This window comes from Amyelois transitella, chromosome 10 (genome assembly GCF_032362555.1).
Source record: "Amyelois transitella isolate CPQ chromosome 10, ilAmyTran1.1, whole genome shotgun sequence".
Lineage (NCBI taxonomy): Eukaryota > Metazoa > Arthropoda > Insecta > Lepidoptera > Pyralidae > Amyelois > Amyelois transitella.
In genome coordinates, this window is record NC_083513.1 from 1,667,967 (window position 1) to 1,680,003 (window position 12,037).

The window sequence follows — 12,037 nt, forward strand, 5'->3', positions numbered from 1 at the left end:
AATGAATTACAGAGCGCAACGTGTAGCACTGTAAGATTGAAGAACTAGTAATACGTGTCTTAAAGTTCTTGGGCAAAGCTGTGAATGTATAAATGGTTAACTGTCTGCAAGGATATCGTTATGTTTTAAGTTTTTGTTTGGTAACTAGCGAAATCCTTCTGAATAAACATTCATTTATTTTTTTCATAAACACAGGCACGTCTTAACCCTAGATTCATAACCTTATCTAAGAGGAACATTATTCATAAACATTCATCTCACAGACGACTATATTCAAATGATGGGTTTAGAGGTACTTGTGAATAAAACAAATTAATCAAGTATGGCACTGTTTAATATGTTTAATTACCTAACATAAATATAAATGACTTAATTAAAATTAAATTTCATCCGCACATTCCACACACATGAGGCCGCGATGGTCCATACACATATATTTTTTGCATTGCTTGCATTGGAACCTTGTCATACGTCGTTTTTTATAATCACAATAACCGCAAACCTTTTTTTGGGTACCACTAGGACCAGCTGTATCAATGGAAGGCGTTTCACCCAAAATTTCAGCGATTTTCCTTTTTAGGCATCTCTTCAAAGTTGGCATTTCGCGTCTTTTACGTAACCACGGTTCGGTCAACTTCTCCGAAACATCCTTCACGAAACATCGTCTGCTTGTAGGTTTTCGCCCTAGTTTTACATTATTATGTACGTATATAACGTATGAGTTTATAATTGCCATATTTAGTATACCATAGAAGTAGCATAAGGGCCATCTTTGGGTTTTTCTACTACAAGACATACTTCCACACATTTGGTCGAACGTATCCACAGCACCTTTCGTCGAATTGTAGAACTCAATCATTTCCGGTTTCCCAGAAGCTGCAAGAGTACCATTCCCGTGAATGGTAGAAAGCAAGAAAACGTTCTTGTTATTTTTAGGCTTGTATGATACTAGCGTACACTGCCGATCATAACAAAATACAGATGAACCTATAGGCCTTTCTTTGATCTGAACTAACTCAGGCGGTATTTCGCGTTTATTCGCTCGAAGTGTTCCTACTATTGTTAGTTTATATGGTGCCTGTAGTAACTGTTGGGCCAAAGGGACTGAAGTAAACCAGTTATCCATGGTGACATTGCGGTTGCTACCCCATAATTTTTCAGTCAAAGTCTTGACATAGTAAGATCCGAGTGAATCACCATTTGTTTCAGTTTTTCCAACATATGGCATAGCGTTTAGCATATAATTTGTTTTGGAATCACATAGCATCAATATTTTTAGACCATACTTGTTCGGTTTTGATGGAATATACATTCTAAATGGAGAACGACCTCTGAACCCCAACAGTTGCTCATCTATGGTGAGATAACTTCCAGCTTTGTAACTATCCCTGCATATCTGAATGAACGCTTCCCACCATTCTCTGATAGGCGCGAAACTATCTTGAGCTTTGCGTTCATTTCTAGTAGCTTTATCATCAAATCTCAAGCAGTTCAATAAAAAGTCAAATCTTTCACGCGACATCACTGATATGTAACGAGTTCCACTAAAAGTAGGGTTAAAAAGTTCTAAGCTCGTGAGATGATTGTCTTTTTTTGCAGCTGATAACAAAAGCAATCCAAGCAAGGCAGTTAATTCATCTTCACATGTAGAAGAAATAGTTGCAGTTTTCTCTTTATATTTTAAACTCCTCAACTCAATTTCTTTATTTGTATGTGTTAGTATTTTACGAATCATATCAACAGTTATAAAATTAGTAAAGCAATCAACTGGTTCCGTAATATCCTTAGCGTTATTAGCTGATCCCTGAATTACATGCACGATATTTCTAGCTGGGGTTCTTGTATTTATAGATTCAAAAGGCATTGAAGACCATTTATGACCATTTTTACCTCTAAGATTACGAGCTGATGGAATAATTATACGTCGTGAATGTGTAGAATTACTAGAAGTACCTGGAGTTTCTTCAGTTTCAGAATCAGAAGAAAAAATGACGCCATTTCGGCGTTGCTGTTGCCGTATTGGTTGGACGTCGTAATCACTGTCGGAATCTGTAGGAACCATTTCATCTAATTCCACGTGATCCTCGACCTCGCTCAAATCCGCATCCGTTTGCTGACTAGTAAAATCATCATCTGAATCAGATAAACGATTCAAATACTCCTCAATTTGCCGATCTTCCATTCTAAAAAAAAGATTTTATGTAAAATACACTACAACTACTTTGAATAATCACATAAAATGTACCTATAACTAATAACTCATAGGTATATAAAAATATCATATACTTACATTTACTCTATATAGCCGAAACTCATCAAAAACAATTTTACAAAAATAATTTGCAGTCCCGTCAAAAGTAGCAGTATTCATAAGCATTCGTCTCTCAGACGTTCATAGGTTTATAACTTTTAAACAAAACGTCTATGCGAGACAACGGCACTCGCGTTACTAATGGTCAAGCGACCTAGGAAGGTACTTGAGAGGTCAGCTTTCTATCTCTTTCACTCGAAACACTAGAAACGAATTCACGTTTCGCGCGGTCTGTTGGACGAATAGTTATGAATCTAGGGTTAATGCCAACGAATTCCACATTATGGTTGTTAGCTCATCGCCTAAAAGCAGAATCATTTTTGTTTAATTTTAATGCGCCGTGTGGTTCCCGGCAACAACAGAAAAAAGAATAGGACCACTCCATCTCTCTCTTATAGATGTCGTAAAAGGCGACTAAGGGGTAGGCTTACAAACTTGGGATTCTTCTTTTAAGGCGATGGGCTAGCAACCTGTCACTATTTGAATCTCAATTCTATCTTAAAGCCAAATAGCTGAACGTGGCCATTCAGTCTTTTCAAGAGTGTTGACCCTGTCTACCCCGCAAGGGATATAGATGTGACCATATGTATGTATGTCATGTAAAAACTCACGCCTTAGTCCTTATAATGAACGTCAGCATCAGCACCAGACACATGAACGCGAGTAGAGCGGAGAGCGCGGCTAGCACGTAAACTATGGTGCGGTCGGCGGCCGCGGGCTCGGGGCTGATCTCCGTCACCAGGTCCTGCAGGTGCAGCTCCTCCCGCAGCAGCGCGGTGCGGATCGCTCGGAGGAGTAACGTGTCGCTGCGGAGGCTGGAAGGGTTTACATTAGATATTAAATTAACATACATAATAAAATAATTTTAAATAAATAATCTTTATTTTCTCCCATATAAAAAAAAAAGTTTCACATATAAGATATTCACATATACATATCGGGAGACTGGTGCCTAAGCTGGGCTAAAAGCCTGTGTTTCAGGCCACCAGGTCTCCGCCCCAATTTAAGTTACACAAAAACACACTAAACATTAGAGATTAGGTACCTACCTATATAAAAAAAAGAATGTGGACTTGTGTTTTAAAAATATAATTTAAAAAAAGAACCTATATTTTATTAATTTAATTTTGTTACTACATATAATTATTATTCGTTATTAATCATTTGTTAATACATATAAATAAATAAATATAAATGTATACGGGACAAATTACACAGATTGAGTTAGCCTCGATGTAAGTTCGAGACTTGTGTTACGAGATACTAACTCAACGGTACTGTATTTTATAATAACTACTTATACAGGGTGACATTTAAAACAATTGCATCCTTTTAAACATAGACTATACCCATGCTTCTGAGCTGTTTGAGCCTATTTTTATTTAAATTAAACGTCATCATTTTCACATTTAAAAAACCCTTAAAAACTACGTCACACGCTTTATTAAAGACCAATACTACAAAAAGAAATTAAAACTAAACATGTAAATAAATGTCTGAACCATAAATTATTTTTCTAGTATCAAGATCAAGTAAAGTACAGAGTTGTCGAGATCGCTCAGCTGAATGAATTGTGTCGTTGACCTCTGAATCATACGCGTCGCTTTTCCGCCGGCCGGTGATATGACGTATTTAGGATCGTGGATTTTGATACTTTTATTTTTTTTCGTACTTTCTGAAATATGAACCGATATTTTTCTTTTAAAGTTTTCAAATATCCTTTAGATGAGTACACTTAACAGTTAAATTTATGCAGTTCAATTAAAAGTCACCCTGTATACTTAACATCCAAGACCTAGGCCAATCAGAAAAAGTTCAGAGCCAACAGTCTTGAAAAGACTGAATGGCCACGTTCAGCTATCTGGCTTAATGATAGAATTGAGATTACAAATAGTGACAGCTTGCTAGCCCATCGCCTAAAAGAAACATCCCAAGTTTGTAAGCCTATCAGTCGCTTTTTACGGCATCCATGGGCAAGAGACGGAGTGGTCCTATTCAACGTGGAAAGACTTGAAGAACGGTCTTACAGTTCAATTTCCTCAGTGGACACCGGCACGTCATCTCTGATGAAGTGGGCGTGGACTAAGGTGAGGTCGTCGAGGGCGATGCCGTTGTTGTCGCTGGCTGGCACGATCTGATCGATGTTGCACGTCATCTGGAAACCGACGGTGAAGGTTTCTGCTATCTGGAATATAAAAAAAAAAAAACAATACAACGGAATTAGAAATCTCTGTTTGTGAAAGTGAAATATTTGACGGCCTCTGTGGTAGAGCGGTAGTGCGCTTGTCTGTGACACCGGAGGTCCCGGGTTCGAATCCCGGCCCTGGAATATTAAGAAAACACAATACAACGGAATTAGAAATCTCTGTTTGTGAAAGTGAAATATTTGACGGCCTCTGTGGTAGAGCGGTAGTGCGCTTGTCTGTGACACCGGAGGTCCCGGGTTCGAATCCCGGCCCTGGAACATTAAGAAAACACAATACAACGGAATTAGAAATCTCTGTTTGTGAAAGTGAAATATTTGACGGCCTCTGTGGCACAGCGGTGGTGCGCTTGTCTGTGACATCGGATGTCCCGGGTTCGAATCCCGGCCCTGGAATATTAAGAAAACACAATACAACGGAATTAGAAATCTCTGTTTGTGAAAGTGAAATATTTGACGGCCTCTGTGGCACAGCGGTAGTGCGCTTGTCTGTGACACCGGAGGTCCCGGGTTCGAATCCCGGCCAGGGTGTGATGAGAAACGAACTTTTTCTGATTGGCCTGTGTCTTGGATGTTTATCTATATAAGTAGTTATTATAAAATACAGTACCGTTGAGTTAGCATCTCGTAACACAAGTCTCGAACTTACTTCGAGGCTGACTCAATCGGTGTAATTTGTCCCGTATATATTTATATTTTAATATGTCAATTCCTCTTTGCGTTTCTCGCCTTTTGGTTCGGAAATCGAAGATCAGGGTATCAGAATTTGTTGACACATTATGTTATTCACTTACATGCTGTTTCGATTTTCGAGTTGAAAATAATATAGAATAACCTTTACCTCATTTGTACTGTACTCAGACCTCTGTTATATGGAGGGGTTAACTAAGCAGAGACTTAACCCCTTTCCTTAACTAATACATAAGTACATACATGCATACATATGGTCACGTCTATGTCCCTTGCGGGGTAGACAGAGCCAACAGTCTAACTAAATCTAAGTACCTAGGTACATACATACATATGGTCACATCTATATCCCTTGCGGGGTAGACAGAGCCAACAGTCTTGTAAAGACTGAATGGCCACGTTCAGCTATTTGGCTTAATGATATAATTGAGATTGAAATAGTGACAGGTTGCTAGCCTATCGCCTAAAAAAGAATCCCAAGTTTGTAAGCCTATCCCTTAGTCGCTTTTTACGACATCCATGGGAAAGAGATGGAGTGGTCTTATTATTTTTTGTATTGTGCCGGGAACCACACGGCACCCGTAAATAAATCTAAGTTTCTTAACTAATCTAAAGAAGTATATACCTATAAATAGCTATACTCACAAAGTCTCTATGGGTCTCCACCTCCTGTAACGTGTTCTCGAAGGTGAAGAAGACCCGATTGAGTGAAGAAATGAGGTACACCTTCACCTCGGCCGAGGCGGTTGCACCAGCTGCGAAGAAGTTTTCAATTTACGTATGTCTTTCATTGTGTGTCGTTACCAATGCCATGATTTCTCATGTAGGTTTACTGTCTATCACTGTGTTTATTGATGAACTAATAAATAAGTTTGTCACTTGAAAAAAAAGGGAAATAAGTCGGAATAAATAAACTTTTGGTACTTGAAACTAAGAAATCTGTATTATTGCACTGGATTTAACAATATTTGTACTTATTTATTATATTAAATAGGTATAAACATGCACTCGTGAACTATTGCGTCGTAATACAATTTTGAATTATTTTCATTAGGTTCCATTATGAAACAAAACATATTTAATTTCTCTAACTGGCCAGTGACATGTAAGGAGGTTTTGTATTAAATTTTACAAACATTCTGAACACACTGTGATATGCTTCATAACTATTGGACTTTCAATAATTGTGCAGTAAGTAACATTAAGATAAATAAGAAATCCTAAATGAATAGAATAAATAGGAAATCCTAAATGTCCTTGCAGAGTGAAGCGGATGCATTGTTGTGTCGCTTTTCACCTATGCGCGAGATTTACTCAAATGTCCAACACTTCAATCAATGACTTACATTTATCTCCATGCCTGTTATATTTTATACAGATCCTGGGGCAAATTTTAATGCATTTATAACAGCATGAATGTGGATGAAGCGAAGGAAGTGTGCAGAGATCGTGGAAAGAGGTAGTCTCTGCCTACCCCTCCGGGAAAGAGGCGTGATTTTATGTAAGTATGTATGTATAACAGCATAGAAACAGAAAAAGAGAACCTCAACACTGACTCCTTCTTCCTTTTAGCTGTAACCTCGTTATAATCCTCACCGCTCTGGAGAGAAGACCGGGTTGCACATTCCTCTATTAGGTAAGCCAGGTTTATACATTTACATCAGTTTATACACGACTAGCGACCCGCCCCGGCTTCGCACGGGTGCAAAATTATAAATGTTATTATACATATCCTACTACTATTATAAAGGCGAAAGTTTGTATGGATGTTTGTTACTCTTTCACGCAAAAACTACTGAACCGATTACCATGAAATTTGGTATGTAGGTAGCTGAAGACCCAGAATAACACATAGGTACTTTTTATCCCAGAGTTCCCGCGGGATTGATAGGGTTTCCATGCGGACGAAGTCGCGGGCGGCCTCTAGTTATACATAAAAACCTTCCTCTTGAATCACTCTACCTGTTACAAAAAACCGTTGCGTAATTTTAAAGATTTAAGCATACAGACAAACAGACTAAAATAGCGACTTTGTTTTATACTATGCAGTGAAGCGACTTCCGTCTGACCTTAGCTACCTTTGCAGGGGAACCTAACCCAAAGGTAATCTCTGTGACTTACTTGACTTAAGGTCCTATGTCCCCTAGCTGGGGCAGAGGGCATCCACAGTGCGTCGCCATCCCGCTCGGTAAAGGCAATCTCTGTACCCAAAATAAATCCTCACCTGTATCATTGGCGATGACGTCAAACTCGAACATGCCGTGCATGGAGTTGCTGGGCTGAATGTTGAGGGTCAGCACTCCTGTGGCGGGGTGCAGGATGAAGGCGGAGTCCCGAACGGCTTCCAATGAAGGGTCCACCATCATGGACGAGCGGTCTATGGAGTACACTATCGCGTCACCTTCCGAATGTCCCGCCTGGGAATAATTACAATAGAATACAATTGTTTTATTTTCAAAATTGGATACAAGGTATCACTTATTGACGACACATCATTTCTAATTATAGTATTTACTATACATATAAATCTAATTATATCTAGTTCCGCTTGCAAAGCGCATGTGTAGAAGAAGCGACGGAACAAACTACACTGCAGCATTTTCATCGAATGCCAATTTAAAAATATAGTTGAAGGTAAATCAGGTAATTTACACGAAGCCACTCTTATAATTGGGACCATGTCAACATGTCCACAATCCAGGAGTTAGTTTCTCAGGTAATTATACGAAACGGTAATATTATAGCGGGCGAGATTTGTTATTTCTTTTTATTTCGCCCCACGTTGGGCGCCAATATAGCGGGGCGAGATTGAGAAGTAAAAGCCAACTACGGGATAACAACTTTACTTCGGTAACTTATAAAAAGAAATACAAAGCTCGCCCGCTATAATATCTACAAAGATAACTTTACCAAGTTTGGCTCATGGTGCAACCTTCAAGAAAGATGAGAGCAAAACTCCTTACCTCCACCCGAAGAACCTCCTTGTTGATATTATCAGAGGAGGATATGCCGGCTGTGTACAGGCTCCTGAGGAAGAAAGGCCGAGGGTCGGCTTCTCGTACCTGAAAGATGGATATGAAATAGTAAACACGAAACACTGGACTTCCGTAAAATAAATTTAAGTACTACATACATATGTTGAGTAGTGTGGTTCCCGGCACCAATAAAAAAAAAGAATAGGACCACTCCATCTCGTTCCCATGGATGTCGTAAAAGGCGACTAAGGAATAGGCTTATAAACTTGGGATTCATCTTTTAGGCGATGGGCTAGCAACCTGTCACTATTTGAATCTCAATTCCATCATAAAGCCAAACAGCTGAACGTGGTCTATCAGTCTTTTCAGGACTGTTGGCTCTGTCTACTCCGCAAGGGATATAAACGTAATTATATGTAATTCATATATATGATAACGTCTTCATCCCTCCCGGAATAAGCAGACCTACAAGTCGCGAAAAGACTGAAGTTCGGCTGTATGGCTTACGGAATTGAAATTCAAATAATGATAGTTTATAATCGTTTCCCATAGATTAAGGTGATCAGACGTTGTTAAAGTTGTTGACCAGTTGGTAACCTCACTCGTCTTAAAAACCATAGTTAGTTAATGAAATGCAGAAATAATGTCCCTTTCATACTTAGTTGTAAAACCATAGAAGGCTTTTGTTTTGTGGTACCGGCACCAATGGAAAAATAAAAGGGCAACTCCGTCTCTTTTCCATGGATGTCTTAAAAGGCGACTAAGGAATGGGCTTAGAAACTTGCAATTCTTTTTTTAGGCGATGGGCTAGCAACCAATATTTGAATCTCAATTCTATCATTAAGCTTAACAGCTGAACGTGCCCTGTCAGTCTTTCAAGACTGCTCTGCTGCTGAAGCTCTTTATATCCTGCAAAGGTCATATGAACGCATGAATGAACACTTGTGACCCAGGACAATCAGAAAAAGTTGCATCATGCCCTGGCCGGGATTCGAACCCGGGACCTCCGGTGACACAGTCAAGCGTATTACCGCTGCGCCACAGAGGCCGTCAAATCAGGAATGAACACTAGGATTATTCTCGTTAGTTGTTTCTACGAAATTGTTAGCCTCGGGTGATCAAAAAAAAAAAACAAACTTACAATGACATTGACAGTGACAGTGCTGCCGGCGAGCACCGGAGTCGGGAGCGGCGAGTTGCTGGCGGCCACCACCAGCTCGTGGCTGGAACTGGCGTTGTGATCCAACTCCCTGAGTAAGAACAGCTCGTTCCGATGCTGGTCTACTCCGAAGAAGGCGTCGTCGTTACCCTCTGTAAGTAATTTTGATTGAGACTCTTTAATTTCTTCTTGAAATTCTCAGTTTGAAGTCATCACAGAGAGTTTACGCATCAATTTGGGCTTCTGAAAGGCTTCTTGAAATTCCCAGTTTGAAGTCATCACAGAGAGTTTAGGTATCAAGTTAGGCTCCTAAAAGTCTTCTTGAAATTACCAATTTCAAGTTATCACAGTTTAAGTACCAAGTTTAAAGCTTATCTCTTCAGGTACTTTTAGCGATATCTTGTTTTTGCAGAGCCCGTCATGTTTTGAAAGTTACCACGCAATTTTTAAATAAGAATTGAAAGATTTTAGATAATAATGAAATAAACTGTTGGAAAGCGGACTCCGGGCTCCGAAGGCTAGAAGGCTGCTACTAGGAACATGCAAAGATGTGAGAGAGAGAGAGATAGAATTTAGCTGAAACTCACCAACAATCCTGTAGTAAATGTCATGACAATCGCCATCACATAAGTAATTCTTCGGGTCTTCAGCTCGGGGCAGCGCGAACCGCTCCGTGAGTCCATGTTCGCCCTCTGGATGCAAAACATATTGAAAATAGTACTTTTCATTAATGTCTGAGTACACATAGGATTTTCCAATAGATAACGGTACAAAAGATTGCTCGCGTTGTCTTTGACCCGTTATGGTTTTGGCGCAAACGATACAAACATACATACATGTAATCCGTCTATATCCCTTGCGGGATAGACAGAGCCAACAGTCCCGCAAAGACTGAAAGGCCACGTTCAGCTGTATTGCTTACTGATGGAATTGAGATTCAAATTGTGACAGGTTGCTAGTCCATCGCCTAAAAGAAGAATCTAAAATTTATTCGCATATCCCTTAATCGTCCTGGCAAAATGTCAGGTCAAAAGTACCCGAAACCGCCGAGCTTGAATGAATTAATGTGGATGAAGCGAAGGAAGTATGCAGAGATCGTGGCAAGTGGAAAGAGGTAGTCTCTGCCTACCCCTCCGGGAAAGAGGCGTGATTTTATGTATGTAAATATCCCTTAATCGCTTTTCATGAATGCATAGGAAAGAAATGGAGTTGTCCTATTTCAAGGTGCCGGAAACCACACGGCACTATTCAGTCATTGTCATGGTACGAGTATATGAAAGTCCTGAAGCGCTTACCCATAAATGCGACAGTCGCGCTGTCAGCACTGAAGATGGGACTGCCCTGTGTCGGGACGAAGACCAGACGCGCGGAGGTGGGTGTGCTCAAAGGTCCAGGTTCAGTGCCGCCATCTGTGGCCGTTATCGTCACCTAATAGATACAATTTTCGAAATTAACGACGAATTAATATTACTTGCCTTTCAAATGACGCTTTTCTCTTGCTTTGTGTATTCTAAGTTACAATTAAGATACTGATTAAGAACTAATATGATTACAGACATACATATGATCACGTCTATATCCCTAGCGGGGTAGACGGAGCCACCAGTCTTGAAAAGACTGATAGGCCACGCTCAGCTGTTTGGCTTAATGATGAAGTTGAGATCCAAATAGTGACACATTGCTAGCCCAACGCCTAAAATAAGGATCTCAAGTTTACAAGCCTATCCCTTAGTCGCCTTTTACGACATGAGAGAGAATGTGGTCCTATTCTTTTTTCTTTTGGCGCCTGGAACCACACTGGGTGCTAGGCCGTATATTTTGACAATAAATCATCATCAAGGTCACAAGAAATGACGGTAGCTAGTTAGTTACGGAGGCTGGGATCTTCAAGTCATTGCACCTTAGTAGTGAGATGATTTAATCATTTGGAGCATACCTGGAATTCGCGCGGCGTTTGAACATCATCGTCCAACGCTTGGATCAGTCGTAGAGTTCCGGCATTGTCGCCTTCATTCAATACGTCGAAGTATTGAGTCGCCTCCGCTGTTGGAATACAATTTTGTCGAGTCTTACTTAAGTTTAAGTTTGGCAGAACTAAAATCACAACACATTATCTTGCTTGCTACCTTAAATTTTATTGCTCTGTATCCTTAATACATATAATCACGTCTATATCCCTTGCGGGGTAGACAGAGCCAACAATCTAAGGCTGATAGGCAACGTTCAGCCGTTTGGCTTAATGACATAATTGAGGTTTATTAAGATACAAGAGAAGGCATTGTATCAAATGGCATAATTAGAAGCTGAACGTGTCTTTCAGTTTATTTAAGACTGTTGGCTCTAACAACCTCGTAATGGATACATACGTGATATACCTTTATATATGTGTGTAAAATAAGTAAGTGGGGAAGGCCTAGGCAGGAAGGCCTATGTCAATGGACACCTTGACCAACAACTGGTTGCTGATGCATGAATAAAGAACATACATTTCACTTCAAATCAGCTTATTTTGTGTAATTAACCTATGATGAACAAAGTCAGCGAATAAAGGTTTTATTATTATCTATACTTATATTATAAAACTGAAAAGTTTGTTTGTTTGGACGCGCTAATCTCAGGAACCAGTAGGGTTCTAATTGAAAAAATTTTTTTCTGTTGAATAGACTATTTATAGAGAAAGGCTTTAGGCTATATAACAT

General features: G+C 39.7%; 2 protein-coding genes across 2 annotated transcripts in view; both read right to left on the reverse strand.

Moving 5' to 3' along the window:
* The window catches only part of LOC106136783 (cadherin-23), a 40,752-nt gene that overhangs the window by 2,200 nt on the left and 26,515 nt on the right, over window positions 1–12,037 (reverse strand). The window contains exons 23-31 of the mRNA XM_013337428.2: window positions 11,275–11,381; window positions 10,634–10,766; window positions 9,926–10,030; window positions 9,321–9,490; window positions 8,168–8,266; window positions 7,429–7,621; window positions 5,850–5,959; window positions 4,339–4,496; window positions 2,923–3,126 (exon numbers count right to left, since the gene is read on the reverse strand). Coding sequence (XP_013192882.1) covers window positions 2,923–3,126; window positions 4,339–4,496; window positions 5,850–5,959; window positions 7,429–7,621; window positions 8,168–8,266; window positions 9,321–9,490; window positions 9,926–10,030; window positions 10,634–10,766; window positions 11,275–11,381 — 1,279 coding nt within the window. The remainder of the gene's footprint in view (window positions 1–2,922; window positions 3,127–4,338; window positions 4,497–5,849; window positions 5,960–7,428; window positions 7,622–8,167; window positions 8,267–9,320; window positions 9,491–9,925; window positions 10,031–10,633; window positions 10,767–11,274; window positions 11,382–12,037) is intronic.
* Window positions 201–2,580, reverse strand: LOC132902152 (piggyBac transposable element-derived protein 4-like). The gene is made up of 2 exons (XM_060946178.1): window positions 2,291–2,580; window positions 201–2,183 (listed from the first exon to the last, which is right to left on the reverse strand). Exon 2 carries the CDS (start codon window positions 2,180–2,182, stop codon window positions 380–382), a length of 1,803 nt encoding a protein of 600 aa, XP_060802161.1. The 5' UTR covers window position 2,183; window positions 2,291–2,580; the 3' UTR covers window positions 201–379.